A 19,611-nucleotide genomic window follows, 5' to 3' on the forward strand; every position below is an offset into this window, starting at 1 on the left:
TATTCGACGCTGTTCGATAATGGATGCTAATTTATGTTGCACTAAGCCGGAGGGTATTGGTGTATTTGTGGGTAGTAGTCACACACCAAACACGTACTGTGTCTGATAAAAGAATACGTGTAAGCAGCACGTTCCAAAAGGTTTTCTCGAAAGAGCCATGCCCTCAGGGTTGATCGGCTTCCCCCGCGGCGCATACCCGGCTTCTGCTGAAGGGAAGGTGACAGCGTAAAATTTGCACTCCTCCAACTTAGAACACGCGCAATCCGAGGGTTATCAGAGGAGACGCCTAATTAATCTCTCCTCGGGCCAGGCGCCAAATGGCAATTATTTTACCACCCCTTCATCCGTCAGCATTATCGTCATGAGGGTTGCCGAGCGATCACCGATCGCGATCGCGGCTCACTTGCATCGAAACCGAACTGAAGGTGATGAATTTTGTGCACCATTAGTAGCGTTAATTAACCCTTACCCGATACCGAAATCTCTGTCCCCTGGCGATGACATTAACTTCGCATGCACGTGGGCACTTGAAGCATATGTAAAACATGTGTCGATACCTTCTGAAATATGAGCACTTCTGTGTGGCAATTATCAATTCTAATGTATGTAAAATGAGCCACATTTCGTCACCGAGCGTCGTAGCAGTTTAGATTTGTGCATTCATGACTAAACCGACCAAACGAATCTGGTGACTGCACTGCAAGCCCCAATGTATACCAACTGACGAAGCGCTCGTGAACAATAAATTATGTAATTGGTCTAATAAAATTATGATAACCTTGCAGTAATTTGTGTTGCTAATAAGTGTGAAATAAAGCGTCGCCGTTGACGACGTTGGCATAGTCATCGGGTCTCGTCTTGCGACACATTCATCATATTACTATGCCCCGCGATCTAAACTCACTGAGTCAGTCGAATCGATTCCATTGGGTGTGAGCCGGTTGGTGTGACCGATGGGAACCGAAGCTCATTGATCCGGTTTATGGGAGGGAAGAGAGGTGCTGGAAGAATTCATTAATTACTAATCGAATTGGTTCTGCATTGATTAGAAAATGATCCAAGTGCAGTTTTGAAATAACTAGTACCTTGTAGCTGTGCAACCTCGAGTGGGCTATAGCAAAACGGTACCATGATTAGCACTTGACCAACCAATCTGCACATGGTTTCATCAGCAATCACCCTGGTAAGGTTAACTGCTCGCTGTTCAAGAGGCTTCTTCCTTTACGAAACCATTTTTCTTTATCAAATGTTGATAATTGTGAGTGACCTGGATTACGCTCTGCAACCATACTAAACGGCAAACAGGAGAAAGTGAATTCATTCAGAACAGTGAACTACTTGAGAATATGAAAATGTTTGGATTTTGACCTAATATAGCCTTCTCTGTCGTGGATTCCGATGCGCGTGCGATTGATGCCATACCGATAAGATAAGATATCCAGAAGCTTAAGAAGGGGCATTTCTCGGTATTACAAAGACGCGCCTGTCAGCCGGTTTTGCGATTCCGATAGTAACAAAGTTATGAAAAGCCAACTCTCAACCTGCTTCCAAAAATAATGTAAAGATTAGCAACTCTTCCTAGACAGGAACGTGTGCTATAAAATTTGAACATAGATATTTCTGATAACGAGGTAAATCCCTTCCGGTCAGCGCTTTCGTCACTATCAAGTGCGATTGCGTGTTCCTTAGATACACGGACATACCCAAATTTCTCACATGCTTTACTTACACAATTTGACGTAGCTATTTGATAATTGAAAATGGTAAATTAACACATTGCCGACGAATTACTCGGATCAATCACGAATCCCATCGTGACAATGAAATTTGCCACACTTAACGAATTACGCTCTAAATGTTTCCACTGCACCTTCCCTCACTTTGAAGTCTAACCAAAGAAAACAGGAAAACTGTGATGCCGTATAAACCAGGGCTTAATAGCGAACTGGTTCGGCTAATTCGGGCAATTTGAACCTGACTCGCTATAGTAACCGCTAACGTTTTAACACACTACGCGACGTTTGATGCGTGATAACTGCGTGATTGGTGCTTCAGAAGCAGTGCTGCTATCAGTACTGGTTTACTACACTAAATTCGAAAAATATTATTTTTTACAAATTATGCAGAAAAATACATCTGAAGTCTCTCTTTTTTTTACATATTCTGCACAAAAGATACTTTCTGCCCCACCCCATTCTAAAAAAATCGGTGTCAAATCCTGTCAGGGGCGGGGCTGAGTAAGTATTTTTTGTGCAGAATATGTAAAAAAGGAGAGACTTCAGATGTATTTATCTGCATAATATGTACACACTTAGAAAAAATCATGTAAATTTAGGTGCTCTGAGACTGACATATACGAGCGTCAATTTTGACATAAAATTTAGTCATAGTGGCCGCAAAATTCAGCTCAATCAAACGTACTTTTTGTCGAGTATCGAACTTTTCAGTCTCGGAGCACTTAATTTTACATAACATGTTTGTTAACGTCACATCCTTTATGTCAAAGATGGATTCCGTCACGTGTAAATTAGTTATTTCTAAGTGTGTAAAAAAGGAGGGACGTCAGATGTTGTATACAAATTACAGATGCATTACTGTAAGAACTGTCAAAGTTCTATGAATTTACACGCTAGTGTTGGCGAGATTCTGCTTGGCGAGCTGAATTTTGATGATTTTGGGCCGTCCCTGTGTTGAAGTGGGATTCAGAGGGATGGTAAAAATTCATAGTAGAGCTTAACATTGTTGTTTGTTACAAAATTCATGCACCAAGTGGATTAGCGCGTTTCTGGGTGGTGCTGTGTTTAGTTCGGTCCAACACAAATTTAACCTCTGAAAATGGGTTGGAGCGTCTTTGCAAGCTATCCAATGAACATTTAGAATTATGATCCTGCTTGGATGGACGAATTTTTGATTGCTTGAAGTAGCATATTATGAATAAATATTAAACTCAGGGTTTTGGGGCGACCCCGGCGTCGTGGTTAACATCGATACCTCTCACGCCTAAGTCACGAGATCAAATCTCACCCCTGGACAAGTCACGAATGGCCCAAGAGAATTTAATTATTAAAAATTAAATAAATAAACTCAGGGTCATATGGACCAAACTTTCTAATTTTCTGAAAGCACAACTCAGCATATCAAATTTTCGAATATGCTGTTGGAAAGAAAGTGAGAGGGCGATCTCAAGTAACCAACAAGCCTGCTTAATAATAATCAAATTATCAATGCGCCAAAGCCCTGTATTAGTCGTTTGTTAGCTAAAGTATAACCAAATCAATCCAAATTAGTGGGCTTATAGGTTACCTCCCAAGTAACAATTTGGGTTTTATGAGGCACTGTAGACCATGATTTAGACTTGTAGAGGGCTTTAAATCCTCAATCAAACTTACAATGTTACTTGGGCTGGGATGTGCAATAAGTGCTTGTGAACGATTTCCCACCGAAGGTATCCCACTGCGATCAAGCGTTTGGTTAAACGTGATGTCCATAACAAACGGAGGTGGGTTTCAGGTCAATTGATCTTAAGCGAGAGAGAACAATGTTACAACATGTCAAAGTTGTCAATTTAGTATAAAAATCGGTATGCGCTGCTATTTTCATTTTTACAGAGACCAACGTTAAATAAAGGAAAGAAGAAAATCAATCACAAATTCAACTAAATATGACAATTGAATAAATATAAAATATCCCAGGAAATCTTATTTCCCTGGACTGCAAACAATAACTATGCTTCTATTTAAATAGACGCTAGCTGAGTAGATCGTCAACTGCTTAGCTTAGCGTAGGCTGACTGCACATATTAATGGTTGCTACTCTGTGATTGATTTAAACCAGTGTACACAATGAATAAACTGAACTGAATGACTGATATAGGAATGGCTGTTCATTCTCACTGTACAATTTTCAGTGATTCCAAATATTTAAAGATCTAAGTAGATTGTCAGTTGTGTGTTTGTTTAGCTCTCAAACCATCATCGTCAAAAAACTATCCCATTTCAATTCAAAAACATTCTGAATAAAAAGGTTTTTTGACGTAGGATTACGTCTTTTGGCGTAAAACCAAAATTGACAGCGTTACGAAAAGTAGTCAGGTTTTGACCAATTATAACTCTGTCAATAGCGGATGGATTTTAATTCGAAAAAAGCCAATCGATTGGAAATTTTTCTACAAATCTGCTAAAATGAACACTTCAGCAATTTTCAATAGATCACTATTGTAAAATTACACAAATGTCCAACTCAAAATTATCACCGATTGCCTGCAAAAAGCACTTTCCCTAACACCGATTTCAAAATCGAATTCCATCCGGTCTCGCCAAACGGTGTTTATTCAATCACCATGTGTGATGGTGTCCGGTCGGTCCTCATCAGCAATGGCAGCAATAGTGCTTTCGGCGCGTGGCGTTGAACATTGTTCGCCAGTGCACAATGCTCGCAAGCAGCGTTGCCAGTATTCCAGATTTATCTGGATTTTCCAGATTTTTAGTCGTCTTGCCAGATACACAGACATACCACGTATGTTTCCAGATTTTTTAAATATGTTCCAGATATTCCCAGATTTTTTAAACATGTTATTTAAAAATATCACTGCAATTGGTTTACCCTCAGTAAAAAAATTAAAATCCAAACTTGCTACTCTTATTATTAAAGGCCATCAACGTTGGACATTATAGGAATTTTAAGGTATTTCTGAAAATAATTCACAGTGAAGTGTGAGGTGAATTCCTTGGGAAATCAAAGAAGAACTTCAAGCCAATTCTGAGTAGAGTTCCATCTATCTTTGTGGGCGTCACTCGTCGTTCAGGCGTACTGTGAGTGCCACGAAGTGAGCGTTCGATACCCACTCCAGCCGGTGCAAATATTGGCAATCTAAAAATTTCCCTACTGTTCTAATAGGTGTGGTGTGTTGTCCGTTGTCTAGGTTTAAATATTCAGTCTGTGCAACCTCTTGTTGAAGACGACGTCAATTGTCTTGTCAACTCTGATGACAATTGCTTGGAGATTTTGTAAATGTAGGAAATACAATCCGGAAGAGAAATCATAGAAAAAAAAATATGATGAAATAATTAAATAATTCTGAGCTTACCTACAAGGCAGTTTAAAGGTAATTATCGGATAAGTATGAGAAGAGTAGACGGTCATTCTGAAGAGTGCGGCAAGGAAATTATTAGGAATATTTTAAGAATTTCATAGGGAAAAATGGGCACAAATTTATGCCAATTCTTGGGAATTATTACCAGATTGAGGGAATTGTGGAATTGGAGAGTAATTTATAAGAGATGACTAGAGGTAATGCTATGAACTCTTAGAATGTTACTGTAAAAGTTTGAATATTATCAAGATTAGTTTAGGGGAATCCAGGAAATAAGTATGACGAAATTCTAGGAGCATTTCTGAAGATATCCTGTGAAGAGTTGCAAGAAAATTCAGACAAACAAAAAATTTCATGATCTGGGACCCAGGTAAAATCGAAATTCCGGAATTTATAATCATTTCAAGATCCTGAGACTTCAAAAATGACGGTATCAGACTTTCATTTTAGTAATTCTTTGGCATAAAATTATTCGTAATGGTCATGCGAATAGTGGAGTTACTCGTAGTTTAGGTAAACTTTGTGGGGGTACCACGATATTAGCAACAATCAATACGAAACTAACGATTTTAAATTGGCTCACCACTTTAGTAGCCTATTGGTCCCAAGCAAACGATTAACGTACCCTATTCTAGTTGAAATTCTATTACTACAATTTGTTTGTTTTGATTCGCTATGAAAGTTTGACAGATAACATCAGGGGTGTGTGGATTCATGCAGAACATGCAGGGGTGAGTGAAATAGCTTGGGACTGCTTGGGACCGTTGTTCTGGTACTGAGTGAGCCAAAAATAATAATGATTTTCTTCGGGACCCAGTGGTCTTAGAGTTACCTCTATGATATTAGGCTTTGATTCCCAATTCGGCCAGGTGAATTTTGCTTCAAAATAAAATTGCCTACTGGTCTATTGGGTGTTGATGAAATTCAGGGTAATATAAGAATTATTTAGAACTAATAAAATCTTTATATTCTGGTACACACTGTGTCAATATTTTCTTTATATAATTTATTTAAACATGTAATTCATAACCATTCTAGTACTTTAAATAAATACCAGATGATCATGCTGGCCGAGTTTTACGGGAGATTGGCACATCACTTTGATTTCAATAGCTTTATGTTAAAAACAGGATTTTTAGGAGCATTCCAGATTTTTCCAGATTTTATATTTTAACCGGTACAGATTTTCTGAAAATGACCTGGCAACGCTGCTCAAAAGCCCACTGAAGAAAAAGGAAGATGCCGCACCGCTAGTGATCGGCAGGGATGCCAGATATACAGACATGTCTGTATTTATACAGACATTCGATGATACATACAGAGGACATACACTATACAAACATTGGTATAAAGTAACAGGTTTATACAGACATTAATATCCATTATCATCAAAAAAGGATTTCAGTAAAGAATTTACTTGCTTACAACATGCTGTTTTCCATCACATATTTTTACCAAAATTCAGGCTGTTCCGACTACTCGGATGTCACGAGTGAGACTTCCTAGATTTCATTCGAATTTGAATTTCAGATTTAGGGTCTGATGTGAATTTTGTTTGAATTCAACTAAGTTTCAGTTTTAATTATCTGAAGACTCCATTGCAATGATTTAAAGGACACACCTAAGTGCTTTTGTAAAAAAAATATCTGTGCAATATGTAGAGGAATTTTTCTCAGTGCTGCTTTTATGCAGTTCAGTTGTCAGTCAATGGTCTTATGATCTACACATATATTTATCGATCTTATAAATTTACGTAAATTTACGAAGATAACAAGTTTTCCAAGTAGCCACCAAGCCCGTTAATGACCCGATGAGGGTCCTTTTGCAATATAAGACTCTATTTTTTTATGCTAGCCGTATACCAGCCTTTTATTGCACTTATTGCATTAGTGGGCTTGATGATTACTTGGCTTATGCAATATGAGACATATTCCTCACGATAATGGAAGCCCGTTTTTTAGAATGAGAACACGGAAGGAATATTCGGTAGTTCCCAGAACGAACTCTAGTATTTGTAACCCTTCATAACTCTGAAATCTCTAAGACCTCTCAAAACTTCCACGACCTTATCAATTCCCTGAATACTCTCCGAAGATCTCTGAACCTCCTGAAGTTCACTGAACCAATCAGAAGTTCGCCAAATGTCTCAGAAGATCTTCAAGTTTCGCAGCTTCTGATTATTTAGGAATTTCTCTGAGACGTTCAGAGAATTTCATAATACATCAGAGAGCTTCATAGAAATTTAGTGCACTCCATGGAAGTCTATCAAATGTTAGATAAATTTCCAGAATTTGAAAAAAAGGTCAGTGGACTTCAGAAAAACTCAGTGAAATTAAGAGAAGCGGATGGGACTTAATTTTAGTTTATTTCTTTTTCTTATTCGCATTTCAAGCTTATTGCTTTTCGCATATTAGCTTTTTGCGTGCTTTCAACTTAGTGTTCTAGATGCACTTCCATAAATTATTTGTTGTTTAAGAGTTAGTTATCTTGAACGTTCGCTCGCCTTGCTGCCAGCCACATCACCCCCAAAGCTCTTTGATAATGTACCCAGTAGCCAAACGTTTGTGGTCAAATGCGTAACAGTATTGAAGTGGTACCACATAAAAATTCTCGCTAGTAAAAAGCAAAAACAAATCTGATTGATCGCAAATATCTCGCGATGGGAAAATTTATGCAAGAAATTCCTCCAGTCAATTTTTGCTTTTTTTTTATTATCTATTGAATGACTCTAAAATTCCGTGCGTTATTTGCACGAAAATGCGTAATTTTGTCATCAGAAAACGAGGCGTTTCCATGATTCGAAAAAGGGGTTTTCCTAACACAGTCGCCGAATATAACGTTCCGTAATCCTACGTCAAATCTACCGACGTGTCTTGAATACAACCTCTTACTTTTTTAATTTGTTAAAACTCATCAAAACTTGAGAAGTTTTCGGTTTTTGAGATGGATAGATAAAAATTTGTTCAGAAATGACGAAATTACAGGGCTGGTAGCAGGTCACTTTTTAGTGACTTGGTCACTATTTTCAAGTCAGTCACTAAAAAGTCACTTTTTTCATCAAAAAGTACTTAAAATTTAGTCACTAAAGTCACTTTTTAGACCAATGTTGAGAGTAAATAATTTGACTTTAAAAACTCAGAGTAAAGTCTGACAAGAAGAGTTGCGAACATATGGAAACGTTTACTGTTCACGAAATCTAATATTTTATTTATTTTTATTTTGAAATTGTCATAGACCTATCATAAATTTTCAGAGATTTCTAAAAAAGCTCTAGACCCAATATTCTGGCTGTTTTACATGGAGATCTTGAAAGTTATCCAAGCCTACCTTGCAACTAAAAGTTACGTTAAATTCAAATGAATAGGCACGTTTATATTTTCCATCATACTTTTCAGCATGCTTGGCATGCACAGTTGTACACACCAACTGCTCATTTGTTAATATCTTTTCACTCAGTTATTGAAAATTGATTTTCTTTAAAGTAATTGATAGATAAGGATCATAGCTTACAATAGATATGCAAAGAGTAGGTAAATCTTAACATTTGAATCAACAGCAATGAATTTTTACACATAAAGTCCGAGATGTGCAGCGAGCATTTCTCACTTGATTTTTACAACGCAAAAACAAATACAGTTTATTACTAGAATTAAAATCTACTTTTTCTTACGTACATTAGTTAACAAGTTATTAGCAAATGAGCAGTTCGTGACGAAAACTGTGGATGCCAAGCATGCTTTTCAGGTGAATATTACGATTACATTTGAGTAATTCACATAGAAATCAATTGATTTTCACGAAAATTTTATCGGACTTTCCGATAATCTTCAAATTGGCATCACTCAAAAGCTACGGGCATTAGCAAGTAGATGTTACTGGATTTTGTAGTAATGATAAAGTGAATTGGTGACAGACAATAGATATATATTTCGATTTATTTGAGTCATTAAATTATTGCATTCTAGAAAAATTGAAAATTCTCATTTTCTGCAATTTTATTTTTAGTTTATAAATGAGTGTTCATTTATAAACATTATAAAACTTACGCTTGAAAACATGAAGCCTGGGAATTCCAACTCGTCCAACAACGACGAATGCGCACTTTCTTCCTTCGCCATTTTTTAACTACGAATACGACGAGAAAATTTTCGTATTATGAAATCACAAAAACTTAAGTGAACTTCACTTAGTCTTCACCAGCAAGATATGTGGACTGGACCAGTGAATCCAGTGGAATTCATTGCCATGTCATTGAAGTCCTATCTAAATTACCTTTCTCGTTGGTTCAATGTATAACAAGCTCGCAACATTTGTTCAAAGGCCAGAAATTTGAAAAATCTTTGACCCCCGGTAGCTTTAGTATCCTTGATGTTTGTTTTAGTTGGTGTGTATATATGTACATTTAATTCTAAACTGCAGTTCTTCATGTTGCTAAATGCATCGCTTCATATCCTATCCTATATCAAGAACAACATGTGCTTTTTGTAAACTATATCAAGAACAACAAGCTTTTTGTAAACAAGCATTCTTATGCCCTTTTCTCGCCACCCATATGACACCAACGCAAACCATCAACATCGCCGGATAGGGTAAAGTTTCCCCTTTCCGATGATGTTGTTAGTTTGTGTGGGCGACCCTCGGTTGGCGAGAAGAGGGCATACAAAGCTTGTATGCCCTTTTCACATGTGGCTCTTGATATCTTCAAAAAATGCTCTCTAAAATCGGTACTTTGAACATTTTTCTCTGTGTCTCTATTTAACGATCCAATAACAAATTCGCGATCTGCAGAGTGAGGAAATGGAGGTTAGAACTGGAACGTGATCTTGCTTATTCAATTCATATGTATGTTTCGATAACAAATTTATGTGATCCTTAAATCATTTTTTTTTTATTTTCAAAAAGCATGAAAAATACCGGAATAACGGATGATTGGAACCATATCTTTCCGATCCATAAATGTCACTATTGGTCACTTTATTTTTGTTTAAAAGTCACTATTTGGTCACTATTTTCGAAATTTTAGTCATTAAAGTCACTACTATTACATCACATACCCACTACCAGTCATGAAATTATGATAGTTTTAGCATTCATCAGTACCGGACGTTGGAGGTTTGAGAGTTAGGCAAGCTCCGTTGTCTAGTGTTAATTTTAAAATTGATAGAATCCACAGATGGCCGCTATTTTGGTTATTTTGCCTTTCCACTTCCAATTTTCGATGGAACTAATTTCAGACACTATGAAGATTTGATGATGATGATGATGATGATGGTCCCACCTCTTACCCCTACAAAGGTTTGAGCTGGACGATTTATCTTTAAGATAATTGAATATGACATTTTAACCAGGTTGGCAAACAAATTCGAACTGGTTTCAGTTACAGATATAGATTCCCTCTCAAGTTTACAGTTGCTTCACAGCGATATAAATGTGGAAAAGCTCAGGCGTCCACCTCTTAGTTCGCCTTTTTGTCCACCTAAAATATTCATAAGTATTACAAGCAATCAAGAGTTAATGAACAATCAACAAAGCATCCTATTACACTAGTAACCCCGCAATCTGATGCTATCATAATTTTCAGCAATGTCAGGAATGCTCACGAACCCCCAACATTTGCCAGAAAACTTACTACTAACTCAAGGTATCTTCCAAATAAGCTTCAAAATTGCATTTTTTTTTTTATCAAATGTTAAATTCAGTCCTCTATATCCGTAATACGCGCGCGAGGCTCAAACCTTTGTAGACTACTTTTTATTTTTAAATTAATCTACTATAAAATCATATATTAAAAATCCATCATCACCCTCGTGGCGAACAGAAATAGTTTTTGCAGTGCTACAATAATTATTAAAAAGTCGTTATGACAGCTATCCATATAAAATAATCCGTTAGAGATAACTTCGTCAAGATACATAATTTGTCAATTCATAAAAAAAATCACTGGATAACTGTTCAAAAGACAGTTTTAACGTGTGAAATGCAGTGTCTTTTGAATTCTGTAAGTGTTGCTAAACGTTTGATATGTCTAGGCATCGAATTGAAAACATTTATTCCTTTATAATATAATGAATTTTGTGAAGCACAAGTCAAGAAATGTGGTGTTCTTATTTCAACCGCGTTTCTAGTATTATATCTATGAAAGTCACTTCCTCTTTCAATTCGATCACACAAATATCGAGGCAGCAAACCGTTAACTACTTTAAAAATGAACACCATAGTCAAATATACAATTCTTTGCTTCACCGACAACCATTGTAAGGCGTCTAACATCAAAGTTGAGGAAGTGAATCTATTACATCTCAAAATCAAACGCATTATTTTATTCTGCAAGCGCTGTAATCTCGATATTTGTGTTGCATTGGCCAGAAATAAAATGGAAGGGCAAAAGTCAAGATGAGGAGAGATGATTGATTTGTATAGCTGTATTTTACTGGCAATAGTTAAATCGTTTTTCAGTCGACATAGAATTCCATACTTCTTGGCAATTTTCTTGATGACATTGTCAATGTGAGAGTTGAACTTAAGTGTGTCATCAATAATCACGCCAAGATATTTAATCTCCCGAACGCGATCAATAGTCTCATCATCAATTACAACAGAGACGTTCTCATTTACTCGATTCCGCGAAATTACCATAAATTTAGTTTTACTTGTATTCAATTTTAACTGCTTATACTTCAACCATCTACTTAGAGAACGCAAATCTTCATTCAAGTGTAAAACGGCATCATCTAAATCCTTAGCTGCAATGAATAACACAGTATCATCTGCAAAAAGATTAATGTCGCAAAATCGTAAAACACGTCGCAAGTCATTAATATACATAATAAATAACAGGGGCCCTAATACACTTCTCTGGGGCACTCCAAGGGTATTCCCCACGGGACTGGAAACAGAATCATTAAAAACAGTCCGTTGAGTTCTGTCAGACAAATAGCTTTCAAACCATTTATATGCAGTACTCGTAATTCCAAAGCGCTTGATTGATCTTAACAATAAGGGCCTAGAAATTGTTTCAAAAGCGCGTTTAAGATCCAAAAAAACAGCAACAATCGTATCTTTACACTCCAAGTTATTTTTCCACTTCGCTAATACCAAATTCAACGCGGTTTCACAAGAATGACCTTCCCGATATCCCGATTGTTCTGGTATCAACAAACTATTACTATTTAAATACTCCAACAGCTGGCCTTTAACAACAAGTTCTAAAATTTTCTCTAATGTGTGCAACATGTTGATGGGACGAAACTCTTCGGCTTTAATCGTTCCAGCGACTTTTTGAATAGGAATCACTAAGGATTCTTTCCAAATTTGTGGCACATGTCCAGTTTGTAATGATTCATTAATAAGGTCCAGCAAGATGTGGCCAATGACATGAAAGCAATCTCGAATAACTCTAGCATTAACATTATCTACTCCAGCCGATTTTCCTAATGAAAAACAAATAACTCTAAGTTCATCTAATGTGATTGGGTGAAAAACTTCAAATCTACAACTACTATTAACTGGCTGTTTTATTTCGTCAGGTTCATCGACCAATTCAATAGATTGATTAATCAATGAAACGCTATCTACGAAATAATCATTAAACTTAGCTGCAATTACTTGTTCTGACTGTTCTAATGTGCCATTAAAAGTTATGGACCGCGGTTTGCAATTACTAGGTTTTAATAAAGATTTCAAAATTTTCCATAACTCTTTACTGTTGTTTTGATGCTGATCAATCTTCCTTTGAACATATTCACAACGAGTTTTCTTTATCGATTGTGAATACTTATTACGCGCGATTGTGTACATAGTCCAATGATTGTCATTATTAGATCTACAAAACTTTTTGTACAATTTGTCCCTTTTCCGTTTAAGACGCAAAAGATCCAAATTGTACCAGCTGTTCGAGTTTTTCAAAGAAACAAACTTTTGCTCAACTAGTTGATTGGTACACGTTTTCAAAGCGTTATTAAGAACAGCTGTAGATTCATCTAAGTTACCGGCCGCGAATGGAAAATCCAGGCTTCTCTCAACAAGATTCGAAACAGCTTGCTTCGAATATTTCCTCCAGCACTTCAATTTTACAAAATTATCGTTATCGTTAACATGGTCTAAGACATTAATCACTAAAGTCTCATGATCGGTTATTTTCAAATCAGTATCCGTAACTGAACAAATGGAATCAAAATTGGAATAAACGTGGTCAATTAAAGTTCTACTGTGCCTGGAAATACGCGTATACTCATTTACCGTTTGCTTTAAATTAAAAAACTCAGCTTAACGCTTCAAATGATTCGAATTATGGTTATCACGCCAATTAATATTAAAATCACCAGCCAATATATTTAATTTACTAGAATCAAGGAATGTCTCAAACCAGTTCTCTAAAACTTCAACAAAACGCTGGTCACTAGAACTGGGAGAATGATACAAAACACCATAATTACCCATCTTCATGCCACGTACAACTGTAATGCCCAAGAACCAGTTGCCATCAATAACTTCGTTGGTACGAAGGTTGAATTGAACTGATTCTTTGACATAAATAGCAACACCGCCAGTGTGTCTAGAATGTGATAAACAAGCAGCAACAATATATCCCGGAATACTATACTGATCAAAAGCTTCAGTTTCTACAATATAAGTTTCAGATAAGAAAACTAAAAGAGGACGTTTTTCCTCAACAATCTGACGTAATGCTACGTAGTTTGTTGACAACCCCGCAGAGGGGGGCAGAGGGAGTTTGGTAAAGAGAGATGAAAAAACCGATTTGTACCTTCCTTTAAAAGTTGTCCTAGCTCGCTATTCTAACATCTATATGCAATCTTCACACTGCCGTACTCTAACGGAACTATCAACTCTATGCTTTCATCTACTCCATCTATCGTATAAAAATTACCACTACAGTCTGTTATTTGAAATTTGCATCTTCAACTATGTAAATCGTTGACTTCACGTAGAAGTAATACTAAAAACATATAGTCAAAGTACAAGTCAACTAGTTTTAAGAACTATGTTGATTTCCACAAAAAACTTGCCAAACCTTCTCAAAAACTATGCAACTGCAAAACTATAATAACATAGATTATTAAACTATTTTGACAACATGGAATTGCGATTTTCAGCATCATTCAGTACTAGAACAGTTAGCTTTGCAGGAAGAAGAGGAAGCAAATTCCACAAATGGCACCGATGCATTCGATTAACTCTATTTTATCCGTTCTCCTTTCAGCAACGAGATGACCGACGACGGGCGAATCACAACGAAATTGAACGAAGGCGGCGGGACAAGATCAACAACTGGATCCACGAGCTCAACAAGATCATCCCTGCGGAACATATGAACAGCCCCTCGTCGGATCCACAGCAGAACAAACAGAACGGTGGCCAGGGCGATAACCTCTCGAAGGGTGGCATCCTGGCGAAAGCCTGCGAGTACATCACCCGGCTAAAGGACACCAGCGACAAACTAACCGAGTGCCTTGCCGAAAAGGATCAGATACTGCTGGAAAACCTGCAGCTCAAGGAAAGCATCAACCAACTGCTAACGGAGAACAAGCGGCTACAGTCGGAACTGCAGTTTGCGCTCGCCACCAACGTTAAGATAGAATCGTAGCCATCATCAAAAAGTCATTATCATGTTATCATAGTCTAAGCGAACCTCTAGGTATTTAAAGCCCGTTGAACGAGCGTGAGCGCGAAAGTGAGAAAGCGAAAGAGAATATTATATCTATATATGTGTGTGTGTATGAGGATAAAACGCTGTGCGATCAGACTCCCGAACACACACGTACGCATGCATACAAGCGAGAGAAAAATCGGAGAGAATCAGTAAGTGTAAGTATTCGTCATAATTAATTAACCAATCAATTTATCATATAGTGTTGTTAGTTGAACTATTATTGCACTAAAGAAAACAAAAAAAAAAAAGTAAAAACGAAAAAAGACATACTGAGAGAAAACGAGACAAATGCAAGTGAGACACAAGAACGGAACAAAAATCGAAAAATAGAACAAATTATCCAAAATATTGTTGAACCCGTATAATCCAGAGAAACTAGACGTAAACCTACCCACAGAACATCAATAGACTCGAGTCAGTATTCAGCCCATCATCGAGGAACAATGTACCACCACCCAATCAACCAACCAACAAACATGTTAATTATTGATTCATTTCTGCCCTCTCGGTTCTTGTGCAGTATAATCATTTGACTTTGTTTCGCTGCAAAATTCCTGCCTAAGTTTAATATAGGTCCGACTTATTTCTAGATGTAAATGTTTGTTTGTATTCGATTGTTGATTTATTCATCCGACTTGTACTTGTCGTGTTGTGTTACCTATACATACCTTCTGGCATCAGGAGAGGAATTTTATGTTCTTGAATGAATGCTACGTAGCTCAAGAGTTCTAGGAAGTTTGTAAACAGAAAACCAGTAGCATGCAATGGGAGGAAGTGTGTGGAGTAGTTGCCAAAGTTGTTCCGTTTGTAACCTTGTCACTGTCGTCGTCGTCGTCGACGACAACGACGACATCTTCAAATAAACGTTTTGTTGAAAAATTAATCCACGTCTCCTTCGGGTGTCCGCCGATGTCGTCCATTCGCCAGCAGCAGCATACAGGGACCTACCAGTATATATATTCAGCTTCAATTATCATGATGATAACACAAAGCGCGCATGGTTTAGAAGGTTTAATCTTGACAAGCGCTGGGGCAATATAAAAATTTGTGTACAATATCACTTAGCGCGGGTCCGGGCGATGCGGCCGGATGATATTCGGCTACATCTTCTACTACGAACGACCAATCCCGCATTGTATTGGAGAGGTGCTAACGCGATCGCTATTATTTCGTACTGCGAAACCATATAGACTAGTTCGTGATCGATTTCTCCTCAGCTCCCTCGGCTATTGTGTACATGGCAAATAACACACCACTAGCCCGTAGAGCACCCACCATCATCGTCGACGTTTGCGATTATTTTGAAACGGTGATAATTGATTTATCCTCAAGGTATGTCGAGCGGGCGATAGCAACACATCGTCGTCGTCGTCGTCATTGGCCGCAAGCGTAAGTGTAGCACCCGGCTTATAAGATCGCCTGGAAACACGCAAATAGTTTTTAAATGTTCGTCCACAAGTACCCGGCGAGTTTGAACATATTTGCTCGGGCATTTTCCACTTTTAAGCCAGAGTCCAACCCAGTAGTTGATTTTTTTTTATTAATATTTGCTTTTTCGCAGTGACCTCGCAGTCGTCTAGTTGTGATCCGTCACATTCCTTTGCTGATGGCCCTATTCTTTGTGGGGTCTAATTTACAATCAACCAAAGTGCCACAATTTATCTTGCAACTCGCACGAGGATTTCCATCAGTTCAGTTTGTTTAGAAGCTAGGTATGATTCCAACGGGTAACTCATCTAGAGCGTGGCATGTCGTGCTGGACTGATAAGACGCCGTTGCGCGCAGCTAGAGTGGTTGCTATTTATCAGGTAGATGTAGATGAGACGAACCACCCGGGGCATTCCAATAGCCTGCTCTGCTCTGTTGTATGGAATTGTGTACAATTATTTGAAGACGATACAGAGCATTACGATAGTATGCATTTACCTGTATTGCATGGACATTTCCAATTCCTGTTTGGTACCAGAAACTGCGTTTGTTACTGTGAAAAAACCAGTAAAACAATCGAACTGTGGACATTCCCGATGCAGGAAAGGTGCTTGTGGTAATGCCTTAGCAGCAGTATGCTCATAAATACTGCAATGCACCCTTCCCAACAATCGTCGCCCGCCCTGTCAATTGCCAATAAACTTCAATCGACCGGATTAGGCCTATATAATCAATTGTTACAGTTTACAGGCAATTAACGACTTATGGCGGCGATACCGGCTAGCCACTTTTTACTGCTCGAGAGAATAGTAGCAGCATTGGCCCGTAATTTCACGGAATTCAACGGCTCTGACCAGTTTTCATCTGCTGTCCAAATTACTGGGAAGTATTGGAAAAACGTGACTCGGCCACGCTGGTGGCAGTCAATGAAGCGATTAAGATGCACGCTACAAAAATTTACAATTCAACTTTTAATTGTTGACCGGTACTTCACAGATGCCCGAGTGTATTTGTTAGTAAACACACTTCAGCTGCCATCGACTCGTCTTCACAAACTATCTAGTAAGGTACCGTAAACCGGAGACAAATTGATCACCGGGCTGAAATTGATCGAACACACTACTGGAAATAACATTATTTCTGAATAAGTTGGTTTTAAAATCATTGATAATTCTGTGCTTCTTGTTTGTTTCCACATTGGGGAAATGGCTCTCATGTTGGCCTATGAATCTAAGATTGGGCCCATCGCTAAAAATCTGTTATTTATCAATTTTATCTAGATGAATGCGTCATTGGGATGGTACTAATGGATATTTTTGGTCGCTATTGAAAATTTAGTCGTGTGACCGCCAGACGTCCCGCCCCGCGACGACTCAGACGGGAGGTCTCCTGGGGAACCTGGTGCAGCGGGTACAATCGCGCAAAAAAAAAATCTCAATTAAAGAGGACATTTCAATTGACAAAACCATGCATTCCTTTTTTTGAATTGATCGTTATTTACCCTCAAAAAAAATTCGTGAAAATTACCTATTTTTCATGCCGCCATAGTGGACTACCCCCTTATTGAAATGAAAATAGACTACAAGCAATGAACATATTCACAGCGTGACCAATTTGCCCCCGCTTTACGGTACTATTAGTAATAGCGCGCGTTAAAAATATTTGCACAGTTTGACATTTGAATTCGCAGCAAGTAGGCACTGACTGGAATAATAAAAATGTGAATTGTTGCAAAGGTTCCTTGCCATGCGATGAATGTCACAAATGGGAACGCACTTTGTATAATCCACATCTGGCGCCACGTTCTTCACAATTGCATGGCTCTCTTCAATGTCACCACGCCGCTGGCTGGCTGGCTGGCTGGCTGGTGACGACTAATTCCCGAGATAGGGAAAACGTCGATTCTCGTGACTCGGTCTGTTTGTTTTCATTAGGCGTTCATCTACTGCCCACTGTCTTTCGGTCTATGACTGCTTTGTGATAAGATAAAGACTCACTCTTCCGAAAATACGTTCGCTGTGCCTACTGTGATTAGAAGGATTTGAAGGTGTTCAAGCTTTTGGAGTTAGTAAAAATTCCACGCGTTTTGGTATTTTTTGTTGTTGTTGGAAGATTTAAACTACTGCGTCCATTGATTCGAACTTTTTCAGTATATCCCTGTTTACTGTACGCATCATGCAAGCCGACCACCAGCTGGTTGCCTCAAAACGTTCCAAGTCAGGTGTGATGTGGAACCAATGGAACCAATCCGATCGCCTTTCCAGGATTAGCAATCCAAATCTCTCTGTAAACAACCACTATCAAGAAATTTTGATTTGCACCTCCGTTGATACTCCGTTGTTTCGCATTGGTAGTTGCAGGTTTGGCGTCATACGACTCAAACAATAGCAGTAAATAAACACCTGGCATAGCCTGTATCACTCTCATTTGTCAAGTGCTTCTTCAGTTAGTCATGGAAACAGTATTCGATAATAAAGTCAACGACGTCGCACAAGTCGTCTCGCAAGCGTCATTCTCAAGTCATATGAATGAGACGTAATTCGAGCGGATGTCTGATAACCGATTTCGAGTCACATCTTTCGATCGCCAATCGAGTTGTAACCCGAATCGAAGCGGGCATTCCATCACAACATCTGCATCAAGGCCAAATTCTCGAGCATGCGGCAGGCCAAGGGGCGAGAAAGGATGCTGAATTGATCAAATTTGTCTTTCACAATTATGTGAATTACGGTAGCGTCTTGCGTACTGTCACATAATTGAAGCGGGTTGGTTTCGGAGACGCCGAGATAGCGAGATGCTGCCCGGTGGTATATCAATTTTGGGTCTCCTTCGGACGTTATCGTACAATGGTCGTCGGCTGAAAATCAGCAGCGACTAATGATTTGACGCGGACAGATGATAGCGAAGCTACTTCTGCTAGGGTGGTTGCTAATCGAAGATAAGCACATGTTTGTTGAGAAAACTCTTTTTGGAAAATTAAATGCCTTAAAAAAAAATTAAAAACAGTCCAAGATAAGAAAAAATTCGACGTTTAAGAAAGTGAATTATGGTCACCGTAGAAATGGCAAAAAGGATGTTGCAAAACGTTTGTAATTTTGAGGGACCTCAGACAGTATAGTCAGTAAAGGCACGGTGCTACCAAGCCGGAGGCGTTGGGTATGATTCCCGGTCCGTTCGAGAAAATCTTTCGGGTTGGAATTTTTCTCGACATAAAGGGTGATACGGTCAAAATTTGGTCAAGGGAAAACGCGTGTAAATCGGTGAAATCGTTTATTTAAATTTCTTTTTCAAGTTCAATTAGTATAAAATTCAGGAAAAATATTCAGTTAGGCTTCCGCTTTTCCAAATCCGAATTGCCGGGCCTTACGGTTGACCCCTGCCATCAGATTTTGTACAGCCACCTTGTCCACCTTCTTCGCCG

General features: G+C 38.3%; 1 protein-coding gene across 4 annotated transcripts in view; it reads left to right on the forward strand.

The window, feature by feature from the left end:
* The window catches only part of LOC135717356 (upstream stimulatory factor 1-like), a 52,017-nt gene extending 33,510 nt beyond the window's left edge, over nucleotides 1-18,507 (forward strand). For all 4 annotated transcript variants that reach the window (XM_065239374.1, XM_065239376.1, XM_065239375.1 and 1 more), the window contains one exon: nucleotides 14,313-18,507. In XM_065239374.1, coding sequence (XP_065095446.1) covers nucleotides 14,313-14,696 — 384 coding nt within the window. In that variant the 3' untranslated portion in view covers nucleotides 14,697-18,507. The remainder of the gene's footprint in view (nucleotides 1-14,312) is intronic.
* Nucleotides 18,508-19,611: the final 1,104 nt, after the last annotated feature.

This window comes from Ochlerotatus camptorhynchus, unplaced genomic scaffold (assembly GCF_037179485.1).
Source record: "Ochlerotatus camptorhynchus isolate MF236.1 unplaced genomic scaffold, CSIRO-AGI_Acam_v1.1 ptg000055l, whole genome shotgun sequence".
In the NCBI taxonomy this organism is placed as follows: domain Eukaryota; kingdom Metazoa; phylum Arthropoda; class Insecta; order Diptera; family Culicidae; genus Ochlerotatus; species Ochlerotatus camptorhynchus.